At 27.1% G+C, this 22,253-nt stretch overlaps 1 protein-coding gene across 1 annotated transcript in view; it reads left to right on the top strand.

Moving 5' to 3' along the window:
* Positions 1-16,170: 16,170 nt before the first annotated feature.
* The window catches only part of LOAG_18247 (hypothetical protein), a gene marked incomplete at its 5' end in the record, with an annotated part of 7,691 nt that continues 1,608 nt past the window's right edge, over positions 16,171-22,253 (top strand). Inside the window, 7 exons of the mRNA XM_020450911.1 lie at positions 16,171-16,276; positions 17,388-17,568; positions 18,746-18,860; positions 19,404-19,677; positions 20,161-20,336; positions 20,760-20,906; positions 21,783-21,973. Of these exons, the coding sequence (XP_020305360.1) occupies positions 16,171-16,276; positions 17,388-17,568; positions 18,746-18,860; positions 19,404-19,677; positions 20,161-20,336; positions 20,760-20,906; positions 21,783-21,973 (1,190 nt within the window). The remainder of the gene's footprint in view (positions 16,277-17,387; positions 17,569-18,745; positions 18,861-19,403; positions 19,678-20,160; positions 20,337-20,759; positions 20,907-21,782; positions 21,974-22,253) is intronic.

The following is a 22,253-nucleotide window of genomic DNA, read 5'->3' as shown; positions in this document are numbered from 1 at the left end:
TTTTGTTTTTTTTGTTTTTTTTTTTTTTTCTATTTTTCAATTATAACTAATAAATCAAATATTTTCTTTTAATCATAAAATGAATAAATATTATAAAAGAGAGAAATTATTTCAATTCAATCCAAATGAATTTTTAAAATTAATAAAAATCTAACAATCATATATATGTAAAATTATTATTGTTTTGTCAATACTCTTTGCTACAATTAAAAGTACAAGGGAAAGGTTATTGACTTATTCAGTATAATCTTTAACTCATTCTCGAAGGTTCTTGTCATCTTCTTATAATATGTCTCCATTCTGTTCCCATCAAGACATTCCTATTTTACAACCAAAAATCTTGCATAAAATCGCATCTTATTAAATCATTATTGATGTTTATTATTGTTATATTACACAAAATTAGAATATAATTGTTATATGTAACGAAAAATTTTAATTTTTAATTGTTAAGTTTCATTAAATAAATTAAAAGAGAACAGGAAATGAATAAGTAATCAATGAATTTGTCATTTTAATGAGAGTAAATTTTATCAAAAAATTTTTTCACTAATAATAAAGTTGTATTATGGCAAGGAATTTGAAAAGAACATGACTGAAAGGAATTATGTTAAGAGAAATGGTTTGAAAACTCTCTTAGCATTCAATGAATTATATGTAATCAATCTTGGTTCGTATCTAAAGAGTTAAATTAATTAATTAGTTCACTTTAGCAATTTATTTTTAAAACAAATTTAACAATTTTATTGAAGAAAATTCTTTAATGAGTTAAAATTACAATAATTTAACATTTCAGTGAAATTTAAATAAACAAAAAATATGCGAAACTTTATAAAATTAGCATAAACTGAGGAAGTTTTGTGGGAAAAGTTAAAATTTGAAATTAAAAAAGAAAAATACTTCGACATATTCCATTATTAACAAAAATTTTTAATGTAATTTTAAATGATATCATTGTAAAATATCGAAAAGTTTGCATTTCCATTTATACAAATTCACAGTTATTATTTTAAAACTAAAAAAAACGATTGAATTTTTTTGCCATTTCAAATTTCTTTTTTTTTTTTTTTAAAAATCTCTAATCCTCTTATGCAAAATTTGATGAATGGCATCAAATTGTTATAAGGGATGGATGGCAATAAAAATTTCAATCATTACATTTTTTAGATTTTCAGGAAAAAGTTGTCACGGACGATTAATCTGTGAACTGTATAATAGCAAATACTTTTTTTTCATCAGCTCAATAATTGTCATCCCATTTTCTGATTGCTGGGACTTGCTATTTTTTTTTTTTTTTTTTTTGCAAATATATTTCCATATTTTATTAATTATTTGTATGATAATTTGAGTTATATACCGAACTGGATGTCATTTTTCTGAAGCAATTACAAAAAACTGGATTACTTTTTTTTTATTTCTTACTCATATCACATCAGGAATTCAATCGACATCGACAATGCTGGAATGACATATCGCTCGAATGGTATAAGTAATAACCATACCTGATATTATGACAATTTCCTCTACTTTTTTGTTGCTCTTAACTTCCTGATTTAATTCTTTTTCGTTTTACACTGCTAACTTATATTTTATGGCTTAAAACAATGATTGAGTACTGAATTTTAATTCTAATTCAATTTTTAATTTTTCGATTTCGATCTTACTTACTCTTTCCGGTCTCTATTCAGAGTTTATTTCAATTCCCATACCATATTCTCATTTTTGTATTCCGGTCAATGTTTTCGTATTGAATCCTTTTTTGTATTTCATGAACAGACAAAATCATTGTATGCCTGCATGATTTCCGTAAATTGGAAATGATAATTTGTAAAATGTAAATTTGAATAGTCATTCAATTCTACAATTCATTCGATCAACTATCACATGCTTACTCTCGAAATGTCTCAATGAGTAGTCACAGTGACATTAAAAAATCTATCAGCTTAATTTGTTGGTTTCAGTTTTATGTGAAAGATTTAGTAAAAAATGCAGACAGGATGGATATTTGTGGATGAGAAATGAGTTAAAAATAAGATTAATAAGGTCATGATTGTTGAGAAGATTCGAAGAAATGGAAATGGAAAGGAGACGGAAGGTCAGAAAGTACGATTACATAGAAAAAAAAAAAAGAAAAAAGTCGTTGCGGTAAAATGTCGCGGGTAGTTGTCCTTGTCATATCCCATTTCGACTCCTCTTTCCGTTCCTCCTTTCTATCATCATCATTAAACTCAATGTCTTTTCAATGCTTTTGAAAATTTGCTTCCAATTGTCCCAATTTGTCATTTTTCTTTGCATTCTTCGTCATCTAAATCTTTTCGACATGTCTTTGTCAATGAATTAAGTACGATTGACACATGAGATTGACCTTGGAACTATTTCGAGGTTTCTCTATAATCGTCGATTTTGGGGACAATTGATTATAACATACAGGTGAGGACATGTCACGGAAATCCGCCATCCTAAAACATTTCTCTTCTTTCAAAATCATCTCACTCTTATTTCTAAATTTCTAAATTTTCTTCACAGTTTCATGCTCACAAAATGTTTTTCAGTGTTCGTGGATAAGCAAAATTGTAAAACTAAGATAAATTTGAATTAAAATTCTCAATTTAATTGTGCAAATTTGATTTCTTTCATACCTATTTATGTCAATAATTACTATCTATTTATAACATCACCTTCATAAATAATACAATTTTCCTAGAGATTGCCGCTCAAAAGTTTACTGATCAAACTATGACTATGAAAATTATTTCATTTAAAAATTTTAATTTATGCATACATATTAGCAGACAAGTAACACTTGCATTGAGAAATGTTATCTAATTTTCATCACATTTTCATCTGTCCTTCTTGATTGTCATATTGGTGAAATCAAGTTTGACTTATATAAATATGGAATTTATTCAAATTTCTGTTTGCAAGATTAAACCGATCGAAAAAGTAAGGTAGAAAATATAAATAAGAGAAGCAGGAAGAATTCTTGCTTTTCATCGTAAGTTCCAGGAACAAATTAAAATTTGCAAATTTTATAAATCAGATTCCTTTCCATTTATCTAATCAGTTCATATCATTAAAATTGGACTGCAACACAGGAATTGAATTCTGATTCTTCTGATTTGATATTGTTCCATTTTTGATGAATTATAATTCCTGATTTGCATTCTTCGGAAATAAATTTATCTAGAATTCTAGACATATTTAGGATAGCCAAAATATCGGTTCTTTAAGGAAATCTTAGAAAAAAAAATAGACAGATGAATTTATCAATGAACAAATATCACTATCATCATCCAGGTATTGGAAAGTTAAATTCATTTTATGTAAAAGAAAATAATGCATCCATTAATTATTGATTGATAAACAGAAATAAGAATTGTATGGATATTTTGAGGTAAAAAAATTGAAAAATTTGGATGAAATTTAAAAAATTTTCTTCTTAAAAGCATCTTTTTAAATAAATATGTTATAGTGTATGAGTGTAAATTAGAAGAGCTCTTTTTATTCATTCTGTTCAATCCTAAGTGGTTCATTCTTTTGCTAATATTTATGACAACATTTTCAAATTGTCCCAAATCATCAATGCACTTTACTTTCTACCACAATTTCTTCTTACATCATTCTTATATCCTTTTCAAGTCTATAAGCTATACATTTTCTTTTTTTTTTGATTGGACTAAATGAATAGTTACATTTTAAATCATAAAATTTTTTTTTAATTTTGAATGCAATACAAATGAATAAATGAGTGATAAGATGACAGAACAATATGTTGATATTTCCAGAAATTTCTGAGTTTTAATTTTGGTTTTTGCGAAAAGTTGAATTACTGTAATGTAAGCAATTGGAGAAATAGGAAAATTCTTTGTGATCATTCGCTCAAACTATCCTTTTGTAGAGACAATATGACGACTAGTTGCAGATGCCATATAGTCAGTTGTCAACATACATATCCCCAGTTTTGCAAATTTTGATTGCAGATTAACCTTTCAATCAGACTTTTCGGATGGATTCTCTTCTGATTGTTACAGTAAAGATGAAAGAGTACAGCAATGCTAAATGAAAATACGTTTAGATGCTATGCGTGAGATCATCTAGATGAATAGATGAACCTAGCCGCTACACGTGAAATCATCTGGATAGATAGACGAACCTGGCCGCTACACGTGAAATCATCTGGATGGGTAGATGAACCTGATCATTACACATGAGGCCATCTGGGTGGATATACCTATTCGCCTAATAGAATGGTCATCCAATTTATTTTCTACTTTCCCTCATCATCTTTTTGATTATTTATGCAAAATGCCATTTTTAAATATATTTTATTTTAGGGTTTGCCCTCCAAATTAAGGGAATATGTTTATCCTTCTTGTCATATCTAATTACTAAATTATATTGTTAAAAAATAAATTATCATTTTATTTCAAATTCCTCAAAAACTCACAATTAACTTTGCTCGTTTACAACTTCAAATTTATCTCAACTTAAATTTAGATCTAATAACTTCCGGGATTTTAGTTTTAAGAATTTTGACTGAAATATTTTTCAAAAAAATTTTCCAATTCTTTAATTTCCTGAAACCATTCTATGCTCGCTTCTTTGCTACACGCCGTGCGCACACCATGACATTTGCGCACGATGTCATAATTAATTCTACTTTAATAAAGTAGATTATGGAACTATTATGGAACTATGACAAATTTCTATTTTATGTATTAATTGTCAAACCTGCAGCAAATTATTAAAAACTTTCCGGTAATTTAGGAAAACTCATTAAATGAAAGTGAAATATTTTCTCATTATTTCCTTTCACTTCTCCATATAATCTAACATTTCCTTTAATTCCATATTATCATCAAAATGATTGGATAAACTGATAATTGGGCCAACTGATCATCTGATCAAAATGACCACAATCAACCGATCAACTGATCAAAATGACCACAATCAACTGGTCAGCTGATCAAAATGATTCACAATCAACTGATCAACTGATCAAAATGATCACAATCAACTGATCAACTGATCAAAATGACTACAATCAATTGATCAGCTGATCAACTCATTATCTCAATTTGTTAATCAAAAATTCTTTTAGTAATTAATTTAATTTTTTTTACAATCAATAAGAGAGAAAATGTCTATTTCAATCAAATGCATGCATTAATTTGGTAAATTTATTTCTCGAATAACTCAGATTTCAATAATATATCCAAATGATAAATTTAAATTATTTCCAATAAATTAATATTAAAGCAAATAAATAAGGCCAACAGGAAAAGTTTTTGCATGTCATACAAATTTTAAAAACTTTGAAAAAAGCGGTCATAGACGAAATAAGATGCAAAAAGGAGTGAAGAATGAGAGGGAGAAAGTTGAAAGGAAAATGAAATTAGAGAATTTGTTGGGAATGATATCGGATATCGGAAAAATTTTACATTTTAGCAAAATCAAATTGATAGCGAACAATACAGTAAGCCAATATCAAATAGTTTTATGAGCGGCGAAGAAAGACTTTCTCATTTGATAGCATTATTTAGAGAAGAAGAAATTTGTCAGAATAAAATAAAAAATTTCAAACTAATATGATCTGTTTGAGTTCAAATTAAATTTTGTGAACTTTCATACTTTAGTTTTGAAATTGATTTGGTGTTTTAAATATTGCACTTTACTAAATTTCTTCTTCAAATAATTAAATTAAGATGCAAGTTTAAAGAAAAAAAATTTTTTTTCCTGTTACGAATTCACTGAACATTTTTAACAATGTTTTTTACCCTTAGCTAGAAATGGTCAAACTAACATTGGTCATTTGCTTTTATATAAAGGTCAGAATCATATGCTGAGCTATATGATGTTTGTAAAAACAGATATCCGAGAAATATCAGTCATTGAATAATGCTATGGAATTAAAGAGCCTAAAGGTAGAGTGAGTTCAGGGAGCAATAGGTAAGGTAGGCCAAATACTTTGCCAAATTAACTTAACATCTTATGATTGTAATAAAAAACTCGATGAGATTCAATACTTTTACTTCTAATATTGAATTCACCAAGTTGCCAACCACAGATTATTAAATTAAAGACATTTATTTAAGGAAAAATAGATTAGTCAGGCCAAGCCAGAATATCTTTTCTTTTCTTCTGTCCACATATTTCTTGGGTTATGAACACTGCTAGGCTTTTTTTTTAAAAAATTCAATTTAATAGTTATTTCATTTTTTTGCTATAAATTATATTCGAGCTACTAGCAAAAAGTTTAAAAAATTCATTTAAAATGAATGGAATTAAAATTTCTCTCCGAAATGTCATTCCTTTTGAAATTTTCACTGATCTGTCAACTATTAGTGTCTGATAAAGAATACTGTAGAAGAAGAGAGGTATTAAAAATTCATTTCATATTTCAGTTTTCATTGTCATCTATTGTATGATATCGTTTTTCCTACACTAAACGATCAGGAGAAGAACTGAAATTTCTTTTTTTTTTTTTAGGCAAAGAAGATATCTGTAAAATTGTCACCTTCAAAATAATTCATTGTGACAAGTTAAAAAGAAGACATGACAGATTTAAGTAATATGTTGATATATAATCCATTATTTGAAACATTTGAATGATCATTCGATCAATTCCATTCCACTGATCTAAATTTGTTCCATTATTGTAATTAACATTACCGTATCATATTTAAATAGATTGTTCCAATCGTTTTAATCACTCTTTTAGTTAATAAATACCATTTGATCATCTATCTTCATCGATTAGTTTCATAAAAATAAATGATTTACTCATATTTTAATAACAAATTACGACGATGGCAATAAAATGTACGGCAAAAGTTGACAATACAATACCTGATGGGATGATATAAACAAATAATTCTCTCATCATCTTATACACTTCAAGATTTGCTAATTTTCAATTAATTTTAATTATCCAAAAACAGGTGTTCTATACAGGTTATGTAGTAAATTATGCTCATTTCTCCGCCTCTCTTTTCAAACATCACTTAATTCTTTCATTTCAAAATTCATCGATCAATCATTGTTTATATCCTTCTAATACTCATTGCTACTTCTATCATTGTTAACCAGTTTGCTTATCATTTCATCAAAGTTCAAAAATCATTTCTCCTTTTTCTATTTCATGATGATGATGTAAGAAATCTTCAAGATCATTCTGATTGACATTTACAGTCACTCTACGAGACTTCTTCCAAAATTTCTTTCTTTTTTATTTTATCTCTAAATTTATTACTTTGAATGAAATATTTTTTGAATAAATTTTTAGCATCTAACATAATGACTAAAAGATACATTCCCAGTTTTATCATGCATATACCATAGCTTCATAAAGAATTTAATTAATGAGTGATATCACTATGAGAAGGATTGATGATGATAAGTATTTGTTGCTATCACTATGAGAAAGATAGATGATAATAAGTATTTGTCGCTTAATATTTGTCAGGTTGAAATTTATCAGCGAAAAAGTGTTGAATGAATGAATGCGATGCTGTAGGAAGGAAGGCATTAAAAATAAGCCTTCCAGAGGCGGAACTGGTTTAATACTTTTGCGCCTAATTCACAATGCATTGAATTATTTATGCAATATTTGCGTATCACAAATCTAGAAACAAAACTTCAGCAAAACATTTTTTTTTCTTTTCTGAAAATGATTTCATTCAAGGTGTACTTTACCGCTTAACATCTCAGTGATATCAATACATTTGGCTAAGTAAATTTCCTGAAAAATATGCAAATTTTTACTTAAGTATGGGAAAATTTTCTATTTTCAAATTTAAAAAGTATTTTAATTTTTTTTCAGAAATTTACTTCTAATTTTTTATCTCAATTTTTTCTTATTAAGGATGAAAAAAAAAATGAAATCTTAGCTGATAAAATCTTATCTGATAACAAATAATCATGCATTATTCATTTCGACACTAAAAGATGATAGAAAGGCAAATATATTCCTAGAAATTTTAAGATTCCAAAAAGAACAACCTTTAAACAGTTAGCTTGAAGCTTAGCATCATTAGCTTTTTCCAGGTAACTCTTCAAAAAAGCACTTAACGAAAGAAATATTTGAACGATTGGTGTGATAAACAGGTTTATTCCAATCAATAGTTACCTGAAGTAAAGTGAATTTGTCACCCTCTTAATCTATCATTTCACATCACTTGTTATTGTTTTCCATATACGAGGAAGTATTCATATTTGTCAAATTTTCAAATATTATTTACTTTGTATTTCAATTAATGTCAAAAATATGTCCAAAATAATCATTTTGAATGTCATTTCTAAAGATGACATCCATGCAGAATACCTTTTTGCTTCATTTTCACTTGTAGAGAACTTCCATTTATCACAGTAGATAACATCTTAGTTGATAAAGTTCTATCTGATAATGAATAATTATGTACAAATACATGACAATGAGAGAATTCGATTACTCATTTTATAATATTTCGTTTCATTTCTTTATCAATGATTTCATAAAACAATTTCTATGCTACCATTTGCTTTTATTACTTTTAAAAATATAATTTACATCGTATTTCTTGTAAATTAATTTTAGAATAAATTAAATTAAATTAAATTTATTCTAACAATTAATAATATTTGTAATGTCCATTTTTCTTTTCTATCTTTTACAGAAGTAGGCCAACAAAATATTGGCATATGAGTGATGTCCATTACCTTGACAAAAACCAGAAAAATGAACTGAACTATTCATAGTGTTATCTTATTTCAATATTTGTTTCAATCCGAAATAGGTCGTTTTCTTCGAGATAAATGTAAAAGCCGAAAAATGCCACAGTAGGAGATCTCATTTAATTAATTTAAAACAATGGTTAAAGTAAAAATTGAAATATTTTAGAGAAGAATAACTTGTAAATAAGAATTTCTTATTGAGAAACTTTTGAAAAATTGTTAATTTTAAACAAACAAAAAAAAAAAGGAAGCACGATTTGCAATATATTTACAAATAAAAAAGTTAATTTGAAAAATTTCAATTTATCAAAAATTTGATTCATTTTTTACTTTAACTATTACACATAACATTAATGAATATCCTATCAGGTGCGCTTTAATATTTTACAAGTAAGTATTAATCTTGTGAATAATTCCACCTTACATTAACAATCATCATTTGATGTGACACAAATTTATGATTACCATTTCCTTTTCGATGTCATCTTTTCCCTTTCATTTCTTCGCTCATTCTTCTGGCAAATACCGCCCCGTTAAACAAACATTCCCAGTTTACATATATGTAAACATATGTTGATTCGTACAACATTTTCATTTGTAAATTAAACAAATGAATTAATTGGATTGAGAAAGTTTAAGGTAATCTTATTCATTTTATACAATCTTTTCTTTTTTCTTCTTCTTTGTCACCAATTCTTCCTCCTTTTCCTCATTCCTTTCCTTCTTTCATCCTTTCTCACAAATGTTAATTGTGATCAAATTTAATTTTATCAAAAAAAAAAAAAAAAATTTCCAAATAATGATTTGCTTATTTGCCTCCTGATTAAGCATACTCCTGCTTTAAATGGTCATTCTTTGTCCGGTCAACAAACTGAACAGACAAGTTATCATTCGTCACTATATCATTCTCATTATAGGGATTCCGTTAATTTGATAATCGTCTGGTCGTGATGATTTGATTGTTTGATTTTTCATTTCAGTAACTTATTGCTGTTTGAGAAATGTGTACGAAGGAGTAATTATAAGTGATAAAAAGATAAAGCCAAGCTTTAATAGTGGCCTAATAGTATTGTCAATTTTCCGATTTATCAGTAATTCATTGTTAATCCATCCATTGATGATATCAACGATTAATGATATTAAGGCTTATTTCACATTTTATTGCATTAGTTTGATAAAGATATTTTAAAGGTTTTTTTTTTCATTCTTTTCACTTTTAATAAACTAAGAATGAGAAAATAGGAATGATATAAGCAATGAAATCAGGTGTTTGTTGGGCTTGGCTTGGCTTGGCTTGACTTCTTTTCTTTCTTGGCTTCTTTTCTCCTCACTTCACTGTTTCTGCTTTCTTCTTCTCATTTCATCTTTCTTCAAATTAGGATAGGAATTGTCACTTCATAATTGAGATAGTACGGAATGATTATGAAAAAGTTTCAAGTTTTATTTTATTTTTCCTCTTGTCGCTTTGCTTAATGATCCGTTTTGACTTGTTTTGTCTATCAGTCCCTCGCTTGGTGTTAATGTTTCATATCAATGTGAAATATAACCCTATCATTCTCAATTTAGTGTTAATGTCCCATATCAGTAGCAATGTTTAATGACACTTATCACATACATCATTCTCTATTAAATGCTTATTTCGATAGATTAGAAATTCAAAAAAAAAAAAGTAAACCATTCATTATCAATCCTTTCCATTTCAATAAAATTAATGAATTTAGTTCATTTTCAGGTCACAAATATTATTTACGTTTGAATTGAACGAATGATTTGCAATTAAAGATTAAAACATCCCATTCCATTCATCTATTTTCACTAAAATGACCCCTTTCTTTGAATTTACTATAACCTCCATTTCTTTTCACCATTTCTTTCTTCATCAATTCATCATCATCGTCATCATCATCGTCATCATCATCATCTATTATTATTGCATTTTAATAATTTATTTAAATTTCAAACTGAATTATTATAATTTGCCAACATTTTGATTGATAAATGCAATATGGATGGATAAATTGGCTGATGACAGGCGGAGTTTCAGTTGTCATCTTTGTGAAAAATTAACTTTTTGCAATAATCGGAAAATCAATTCTACTGATTCATTTACATTCCTTAATGCATTCATTTATTTATTTTTAAAGCTCAAATCTTATCGAATGAATGAATAGTTTTATTATCAAAAAAGCATTTAAATTTAAATTTAAATTATTTAAAATTAAAATTGTAATATAATCAAATCGTCCCACTATTTTATCTTTATTATAAATATCAACAAATGTTCCTAAAACATTTTTAGCATAAAATAACGGTCGTATTCAGGTGATAAAAACGGAAATGACTCATTCCTCAATTAATTTTCTTTTTGATAGCTATCCGAACAAGCATATCAGAGAGCATTTCTTTTTCATTTGTCACAGCGGTATTGTCATTTAATGCTAACTGGTATTTGATCATATCTCTTCACATTTTGTCGCACATTATGACACTTGATTTTATGTGGAAGTACAAATTCTCATCGTTTTCATGGCTTGCATATAAACTTCTCAGCGCTTTACGAGTTCAAAATGATAAGTGGACAGAAGATCCTAAAGCATGACCTGTAACCTACAGGTATAGTCCTACTATTAATTTAATCAATCAATAGTAAATTTTTGAGCTAAACATTTTAATATATATGTTATCATAGTATTTCCCGAATATATTACACATAATAAGCTTAAACTTAAAGGAATTTTATTATAATTAAAAGTTTGAAAGAATAGATAGTAAAAGAACAATTAGCCAAGTCTTTGAAAATAATCAAAATTTTTGCAAAATTATCTTTAGAAAGGAAAATTTTCGAAAGAAAAAATTTTGTAATCATTTAATTTTTGTTTAAATTAAATATATTGGATATATCATTAGCTTTTTTTCATCTTTCTATGTAAATCGATCCTGGTATATATGGATTTAACTGTATATTATAAGTAAAATTGAGTCTAAAAATGATTTGCTAAAAGTAGCATTGTATTACTTGTAAATAAATAAACTGCTTGTAAAAAATTATTTCAATTTAGTTAAAATCAATTGGATTTCAATTCAAGTTCAAACTCATCCAGTTCCAATTAATTCAATTCATGCAAGTTCATTTTAATTCAATTCGATTCAATTCCTCTTTCGTCTTCCAGCAATTTGTAATTAGCTCGAACTTTGAAGAATGCCTTTCAATTCCTTCCTTTTTTTTCCTTTTTTTTTATTCCCTTAAATACTTTCTTCAATTTTACGATTTTTCTTCCATTTCTATTTTATTTTTCTCTGGATTTATTTAAAAATTTGTCACATATAAAAAGCACTTAATTAATTGATGCTTTTCTAACTTTGCTTTCACCTTTAACTGTCACCATATCATCTCTTCCTTTTACTCTCTTACAAATAAATAATTTACTGATAATTAGCTCCAAAACAAATACACAATTTGAGAATTCATTTCAAAATTAAAATTACACTCACTACAAATTCAAAACAGTATTTGCTAAACAACTGAATTTACCGATTAAGAAATATTTTTTGACGACCGGATTACTTTAAGAAAATTGCTCTTCTTCAAATAAATTCGGCAAATTTATAAATTTCTTTCTTTGCAACGATTACTTTTCCCTCTCTTCTAGAAAATGATGTCTTTTATAACAAGTCCATTTCTAATCTCTGTTCATGTTTTCAATTCTTAAAATTCATCCCATGTACTTTAAATTCCAACCATTAATCATTCATCGAAAATAGTTTGAAATATTAAAATTAAAAGATAATTTTAGAATAAACGGGGAAAAGTTAGCAACAGGGAAATAAGAAAGGTACAGTAATTCAGTTATCCGAATCCTGATAGTAATCCTGAAATGGCATAAGAATTACTGTATTGTTGAAAATTTCTTCTTTCATCATTTCCTTTATAATCTATCTGTTCATTCATTCTTATTGTTTATTTCAGATGAAAAAGTGAAATTTTCAAAAGTTCTAACAAATCAATTTATAAAAATTCTATTCCTAAAAGATTGAAATAAGCAAATTGTTACAAAAAAAAAAAAAAAAAAACCCGGCATTGCAATTTTATTCTTTCAACGTCATCCTTTCTGTTTATAGTTGATGTATTGTGGTGAATATTGATGGCGGTGTGGAATATGTCCTATGGATGTTTTTTCCCGCTCCTTCCGGTTCCTTTTATTGCTATGTACTTTTTCAATGGTAGACTTCAGGATTCGATTGGAATAGCTCAAGCATACCTTCAGTGATGGCACTATTCCGGCATGCCACTTACTAACCTCCTTCTCCTCAAACTTATCATTTTCTACAATATATTATTATTATTATTTATTATTTATTATTTATTATTTATTATTATTATTATTATTATTATTATTGTTATTATTATTATTATTAATGTTATTATTATTATTATTACTATTATCATTATTATTATTATTATTAATTATTAATTATTATTTATTCCTCATAAATTTAAATGCTATAGGTCAATTAAATTAAATGGTAAGGAGTTTTTCTGAACAATCGATAAAGATGCTGCAAAAGTTTTGATCGTGAAATTGTAATGTATCATCATTTGGGCTATGATATTTGTCCATCATCTACGAATTAAATCAAACAATCTCGATGACCACTTCAAATCACGTAATCTTAATAATGGTCATTTTCAAGAAATATAAATAACATCATTTGATGGTGTTTTTCTTCGATAAAATTATCATTTTGTTATAAAGCACAGAGAAAAGATCACAGAGAAAGAATTATTATTACTGCTGCAGTTTTAATTAGATATGTTGAAATTATAAATTAATTAGATAAATGCAGATTTCAAATCAATTCATTACTATTACTGCTGCAGTAAAATGTTGAAATTGAAGACTTATTAATTAGTTAACAGACAAATCTAAGATTATTTCTTCCATTGATTATCAAAGATTATTTCTTCCATTGTTCTGAGCAATGATAAACCATTAATGATAATAAAAAAAAAAAATTAATCCATTTTATTTAGATATGTTGAAATTATAAATTAATTGGATAAATGCAGATTTCAAATCAATTCATTACTATTATTACTGCAGTAAAATGTTGAAATTGAAGACTTATTAATTAGTTAACAGACAAATCTAAGATACATTTCTCGGATATTTTTTTTTTTGTATTTAATTATTTCTCCTCAATTTCCTTTCTTCATTATGAGTGTTTAATGAGCCAAACCATCCAAGTAATATATTTCATAGCATGAAATGCATTTTAATTTTTTTTTCTTTTTTATAATTTTAAAATGTCAATTTGTTCCGTTCATTTCCTCAACAACGTTTATTCATTCAATTTTTACCAAACATTAAGCAATGAATATTGGAAGTTTCTTCTTGAAATGCAATAAATTAGAAAAATGGAAGCAATCAGATTTGTTAACATTTCTTGTAAAATCAAAGTTCAAATTCGATAACTTTGTTCCCGTAATTAAATCCTTTTGCAAATATTCAAATTCTTCATTTTTGTCGCCTCTCTGCTGACTCATCATACTTTGGCTCCTAATAGGAGACAAACTTTGAATGTATTCAATAAATTTCATTAATTCAATAAATCTCAATAAATTTCATTAATATCAATTAAATTAGATTAACAGTTAAATTAATTACTTCATCATTATGATAAGTGGAAGTGATTTTGAGCGCATACTTGAATTTGGATCATTCACATTTTTCTCAAACAAAATTAGCTAATAAAAGTTCAAAGGTTACTAGTAAGAAATCACGATGTCTTATGCCTTTGCTATTGTCAACATTTCATAATCTTGATATCTTGATAATTTCTCATCTAATCACAATGTCATCTTCATGGTGCATTTGAAAAGATTTCTTTTCACATTGTTAATTCATCGAATTTTTCACACTTCCAATAAATTGTAAAAAAAAAAAAGAAAGATAAAATAGAATTTTAAACGTTATGCAAGCATTTTCCGTTTTATAGCACAGGTTGACACATTTATATTTGTGACAATGGAAGTTTTAGTGAATTGAACTGAATAGTCTTTGAATTGACTTCAAAAACTGAAAAGAATAATGGGAAAAATAAAATGTTTGCAAAAATTGTATACTTAAGTGATGGTAAATCACAAACCTAATATGGAAATAGATATTTGATGAGATAGATGATTGTCACATTTTTAAAACTTTCCCATTCTTTCTAAATCATATTCTCATTTTTTTTTTTTATCATTTACATTAAAATTTTCATTTAAATTATTTCCATTAATAAATTATGCTAATTTTATCAATAAATATTTCTATCAATAAATTTGGTATAATCGATCCATTATCCTAGCAATGTTACCGTTTATGTTTAGTGAGTAAATTGATCATCAAAGTAAAATTTAAAATTAAATGACTTAATAACTTTCACAGACAAATTTATTTTCTACAGCTACTATATAGCACTTTTCTAATACCCTATTATGTGATATACCGGGATTCTTGTAAAATGCTACAAACTATGTGATATACCGGGATTCTTGTAAAATGCTACAAACTATGTGATATACCGGGATTCTTGTAAAATGCTACAAACTATGTGATATACCGGGATTCTTGTAAAATGCTACAAACTATGTGATATACCGGGATTGTTGTAAAATGCCGTAAACTTTTGTTACTCTTACAAATGTACCTATACATTTACTAATTATTTGTCAATATTATCGATGCTTTATCTTAGCTATGTTACCATTTATGTTCAGTGAGTAAATTAACCGTCAAGGTAAAATTCATCTCATTAGAAGCCATTTTAGGAAAAATTGAATCAATGAATGCGGAAATTTTTATTTGTTATTTTAACAGAATGTAATAATCGTGACAAATTATTCACAATAAAAAAGCAATTTTTTTTTTCCCCCTCAAATTATAAAATATCTCCCTTCTTTACAAAAATTCTATTACTATAACAAAAAGCAAATATATATCTAGTAAAATAATGTCAATGTTTAACGTTTATTTATGTGTTCCGATCTTAAGCCGTTTTTGAGAGGTTAATCTTTGACCGTATTTGATGATTTCAACCGGATGAAGCCAAAATATCTATGATAGATTTAGAATATTAGCTTTAAGCCATTGTTAGTAAAAATAGAATGCTATCATTCTTCATCTCTTTCGTTTTTTTTCTTTTTTTTCATATTTATTATAGATTTTTGTAAGATTTTAAATTTTGATAAATATGAAATAATAATTTTAAATTTTTAAATGTGAGATAAGTTTTCATTTTTTTAATGATAACATTACAATATTTCATATTTATTTTTAGAAAATATTAATTAATTAATTCTTATTTCCTCTATGGTATCTATTATTTAAAGATGCGTCCTCTTAAAAATTATTATATTAATTACATAAATTTAAATATAGAATTTTAGCTATTATGTATAATTCCACAATAGCAATGACAAAAGTACCTCCAATACCACCACCAAAACCAAAAATGTATCAGATACAATATCAACATGGTCAAATTGCTAAATTTGGTCAATTCTCAAGAAATATTACAGGTAATGTATTTATCCTGTAAATTTTTATTTGTTTATTTATTGCTACTTGTTAACATACACTTTTCTTTTACCTGTCCATCAATTAAACATCTGGTGAACCATTTACCTGACCATTAATTAAACATTTGACGAATTACAAAATTACAGGAGAAGCCATTTTAGACTACGAAATAATATAAGAATATGAATTGGAAAAAAATTTCATTAGTTATAATGATGCTAATCAGTTTGATTGAATATCATAGCAAAATGAACTTCCACACAATCATACTACTGATCCGGAAAACAGGATTGGTTCATTTGTCAGTGCTTCAATTTAGCTTGCTATAAATTTATAATAAATGATACTTTCAATATGGTAAAATTGTATGGCTGAGAATGAAATATGGTATCAGGAAATGATATCCAAGGATTAAATCATGAACATGATTGTTGGAAAGGAATCATCCAACTCTTATTTAGCTTCCTTTGCCTATCGTATCCATTTCTTTCCGTTCCATTTAAATCATTATCCTCTGGAATTCCATCCGGAACATCATTCCGTGTCTTTCTTCCTCTTCTTTTTCTTTCCTTCCTACTTCACTCTTACAACAAACTATTCCATAAATAAATTTTACATGAAATTTAATTGAGAAATACTTTGTCAAATAATTGGAACAAATGTTTTTTTTTTGAGAAATGAAATTGTTGGAATTTGAAATAAAATTGATTTTTCGAGAATGAATTTGTTGACATTATGTACTTTTAAAAGGAATTAAATCAAAACTTATTAGTCTAAAATTAAGAAAACATTCCATTAGCTAATTTCACAACTTTCTTCATTAATATAAATTTAAGAGTTCCTATGAATACTAAATTTTTATCATATCGATTTCCTGAATAGCTCAAAGTGATGTGTGTTGCGATCATCCCAATGAATAGTTAATTGTCATGAAACCAGTATTATGTCCAATTTACTAAGAGAAAGTTCAATTCTAATAGAGGATAGAAAATTTTTGTGATATGGATGCTTATCATCAATTTAGGTTAAACTTAATACATACTTGATTGATACTTTGATAACATTGTCAGTTAATGTTAGTAATGATAAAATGACAAAAATGATTTACAGGTGGCCAATTACCTCCACCACCAGGTGATAGTGATACGGATTCAGGAATATGTGCTGATTCAGACAATCAATTATCACCGCGACATATTAATGCCACCTTTCTTAATAATAAATCAAAAAAGCTACAGCGTAAATTTGATATTCCTGCATATGGCGAGCATCTAACACCGGAAAATGCACGGTACCCTTATATTTGAAGTTATAAGTATGTCTATCAGTGAAATTTTTTCATTGTAAAAATTGGGAAGAATCTTTTTGCTAAATCAAATTAAACTTATAAAATGTCACTAACTCTATGAGACAGTTATAGTTTTGAAAATGTTTTTAACATTCCGACACTCTCTTTTCTGATAAACATATCTCTATTGAGAAATTGAGTAAAAACAGTATGCACATTTGTTGTTTCATCATTTAACACATGACCTTTGACTTGACATTAATGCATTGGAACGGTACGATTGTAAATTGACTTAAAGGATAGTAATCGTAGGAATTGACCTAAATAATAACGCTATTATACTAAAAACATTTAGCATTAAATCATGCTAAAGTGATAGGAAAATGACCATTTGATGACCAAAAATCCTTCAATGGTTTATAAATTTTTGAATTGGAAAACATTTATTATTCAATGTATGGAAGATTTTCATTTATGAAAATGGAAAGGAAAGCAATAAGTGGACAATATAATGAAAAGAAAGACATTAAAGATGAAAATGGAAGAAAGTAAAGAGACCAAAAAGAAATTATTAAACTAATAATCCATAATAGACTGAAGGAATGACCAAGAAAAATACATCCGTTTCATCCGGAATTATGGAGGGAGGAAAATTTCATTCTTCAGTGAGACTGATACTTCCGGTCATTATCACGCCATGTTAAACGTTTACAACCATTCATCTTTTAGTTGATTCCAACAAAATTACATTATTTGAAATCTCTTTTCTTGTTTATCCTAAAAGGAAAACTATACATCCTATTAGCTGTTCTCAAACTTAAAAAAAAAAAATGCTAATGAAATAACTTCTGAAATTTCTTTATAATATGAAACTGGACGATCTTTTGCACCTTGATTATCATCTCAAATTCTGTTGTCATTTTTGGCGCTGTATTAAAGCTCTGAAATCATTACTGATAATGATGTTGTTTGTAGTTGAACAAAGATAAAGATAATCAATGATATTGTCGCTGATAGTGTCATTGTTATTCATGACAATATTAAAGCATTGTTTACTCTCATTTATCCTTTTCAGAATTATGCAAAAATCACTTGTAAGAGGGAGGAACATGTGTTTTGATATATGTTAAAATGAATTTCAGAACAAATTAAACCTACTTTTTTTTCTTTTTTTTTATAGGGAAGTGGATACATTCTCATATCAGCGACGCATACCAGAAGAATTACAAACGAACTACTATAATAGCCAAACATCGAGGAACGGTAAACAGTACCGTGTCCGATTTGCAGATCAGGTATCTGTAGTCTGTAGTCTTCGATACCATAATTCAGGTTTAACGATTCAAATAGTGTGCAGAAGTTGTATTAACTTAGAAATGAAATATTTCAGCAGTTGTAGTTTTTTGAATGTTGTTAATATAAATATCCAAATTAAACTTCATAAAGTATTCCTAAAAAAATTGCAAGATTAGGTCGAGATATAATATTCGATCAGATGACTAATTCCTTTATAAATAAAAAGCAAATTTATACAGAAGGATAGTAAGCTAGGGATATTCATTTATAGTCAATCCTATCGGATATATCGGGGTTTTAGACCACAATCTTACTCCCGGGATTCTGATTCAGGTTTGTACAGATTTTGGTAAGGATTAAATGAGAGATGAAACTTGAAAACAAAGGACAGATAATCATTATCACTATCAATGTCACATATCTCTTCGCATGAACCATTCATTGAACCATTCCAAAATTAAACTGAACAATTAAAGTAATTTATTTAATATTTGTTTCTTCTTCTTATTATTATTATTTATTTTTATAATTATTATTGAAAGGTATTATCAATGGATGATGGTTCATCATCCTCTTCATCTGGTTGGAATAATACCGATCTGATAGGTGTTAATAATTGTGGTACTAATTATTCTGACTGCTATCTTCATCGTTCGACGATGGGAGGAGGAGGAGGAGGAGGATCAACAACAACATCAACAGTATCGGTGAATAATCCCGATCAGGTACAACAGGCAATTGTTAGTAGCAATAATACTGGAATTGTTAATAAGCTTTCAAGCCAACAACATGTCAACAACGATCAATTCAACTTCGGTATTCATTTTAAGTTTATGAAATTTATTAAATAGCAGGAATGATTGGATTTAAATTTTTGTTGCACAATTTCAGCTTAAAATTAAACCTAATCTTTCGTTATTTTGTTATTTTATCATGATTTTTTTTTTGATATATTTTATCATGATTTTATTATAATTTTTCTTTTTCATGCTAAGAATAAGGATAAAATGATTGAAGTAATTTAATCGATAAATAAATTTGGATTAATTATTTTTAAACTGAAACAAATCGAAAGTAATTTGTTAAATATTCAATTAGCGGCATTGTCTACATATCCATCCATCTTCTAATAATTCTCTAATAATGTTGGTTGAATATGACCGAACAGTAACTTATGGAAAGAATTAACGATGCAAACCATTTAATTTAGGTTCATTTGATAATTAAACAAATTTTAACGATGCAAATTGTCACATGACTTACAAAAGTGATATGCGATATTATCCCAATCTATTACAGGTTACAATAAACATCCTCAAACGAAACATCAGCAACAATATCAGCATCAAATTAATGGATCTTATGAAAAAGATGATATTGCTTCAGCGCCTCTACCTCAATCATCACCTGGTTATTCTATGGTCATGACGAGGCTTAGACGTAATGATGACCAACGACGGCTCGCTCATTCAAACGTATCATTTTAAATCCAATTGGAACATTTTTGGAATTATTTCATAAAAAGAGTAGACTTTTGAATTTTGCTTACCGCAACAGTTCCCATTAGAATTATTGCTTATTTGTGATGGACATGACATGTGACATGTCATGTGATATGTCAATCTTGAATTGATTATATTAAATCAAATATGAAATTTTTACACAAAGTTTTATCCATTCGCATATGCTTAAATAATCAAAAGTTCCTTCTTTACAATATTTGAATTGATTAATTTAATATCTCAAATATAAGTAACATCGAATAATTTGTTAAATGAACTAAACTTTTGACAGTTAAAACATTACAGATATAAGACTTCTCAAATAGCAACACTAATTATACCATATCATCTTTCTCTTCTAGCCAAAAGATTCCAATTCAATTTTTTTTTTTTCAGGATTCATCTTTTCCAGTAATGCGACGTTTCCATAATCGTTCAGCATCATTACCCCGTGGTATGCATCGTCAATCAAATGCTTTAGAGATACGCCGCGGATCCATCGATTGTTGTTATCCACTACAACAAGGCTATTCATCATATACGGTCAGGATACGAAGAAAACAAACGTGAAGTTAAATAATGTATTTAGAAAGAGTAATGAAAATTAATTTATAGTTGAAAGTGATTAATTTCAGTTAAAAATAAAGTTAAAAGTAAATAATTTCAGTTAAAAATAAAGTTAAAAGTAAATAATTTCAGTTGAAAATAAAGTTAAAAGTAAATAATTTCAGTTGAAAATAAAGTTAAAAGTAAATAATTTCAGTTAAAAATAAAGTTTAAAAGTAAATAATTTCATAAATTAGTTTGATTTATATTAAAAGTTTAAACAATATAATTTAAATATATCATATATTCAAAATTGAAACGGAATATATTTCTATTATAAAATTTCAACTTGTTAAAATTAGAATAATCATGATTTTGTTAAGCTATTTAAATACTATCGGATAGTTACTAGAATAAGGTAAAGGTATTGTTTTCTGATGTATTAAGCCAGAAAATGTAACGTTAGAAAACGATAGATTAAAATAATAGATTGATTTAAAAGACACTACCATTTGACAATTGGATGTCATTGAGAGTGTTTAATTATACCACTATGTAATGAGTCTTTGGATAATCCCAGTAATCTTACTGGAAATCTCGGTCTTAAACGAACAATTCTTCAATATATGCTACATTTGACATTGAATTAAATAATCTCTGCCAATTATTGCTAGAAACATTACCAAATTTGCAGTATTATATTGATTAAAAAAAACATTTCCTCAAGTAAAACTCAGATTAGTTTTAAATTAAGTTTAAATTATGAATTGAATATACATATTGAATATGAATTGTTAATTGAATATGAATTGAACTAAGTTTAAATTGTGAATTAAATTTAAAAAACCTTAAGACAGGTTGTTTTTATTGCAGCCAGAAAATGAAGCTGCCATTAATGGTTATTTAATGCGTAGCGTTGATAATCTTAGTATTACGGAGGGAAATCATGGTTCATTTATGAGTGGTATACGCTTAGGTTACGGACGTCGTCTTCCGGATTTACCAACCAATTGTGCTATTCCGTATGATGGAGCTATTCAGAAACATACATTTGGTAGACAAAGGTTTGCATTTTACATCTTATATATTTCAAAGATAGACAAACTAAATCTTCCATATTCAACTTCACTCATTTCTTTTCCGTTTCCAGAAAACGGTTATACTAAAACGTTGTATTGTAATGAAGGAACAGTAAACTTTAACCAAATAAAAATTTGATTTCCGGAAAATGATGGAAGGAATGGAATGGAATTCTTAAATGTTCCGAGAATTTTCTGATGATGAATTCCTCATCTATCCTTGTAAAAAGAATATTCTATTGGAATATACATACCTCGAGAATGA

The sequence above is a fragment of the Loa loa genome, assembly GCF_000183805.2.
Source record: "Loa loa unplaced genomic scaffold supercont3.237, whole genome shotgun sequence".
Classification (NCBI taxonomy): domain Eukaryota; kingdom Metazoa; phylum Nematoda; class Chromadorea; order Rhabditida; family Onchocercidae; genus Loa; species Loa loa.
The sequence above is the reverse complement of the archived record's forward strand: the minus strand, read 5'-3'. Positions and strand labels throughout refer to the sequence as shown.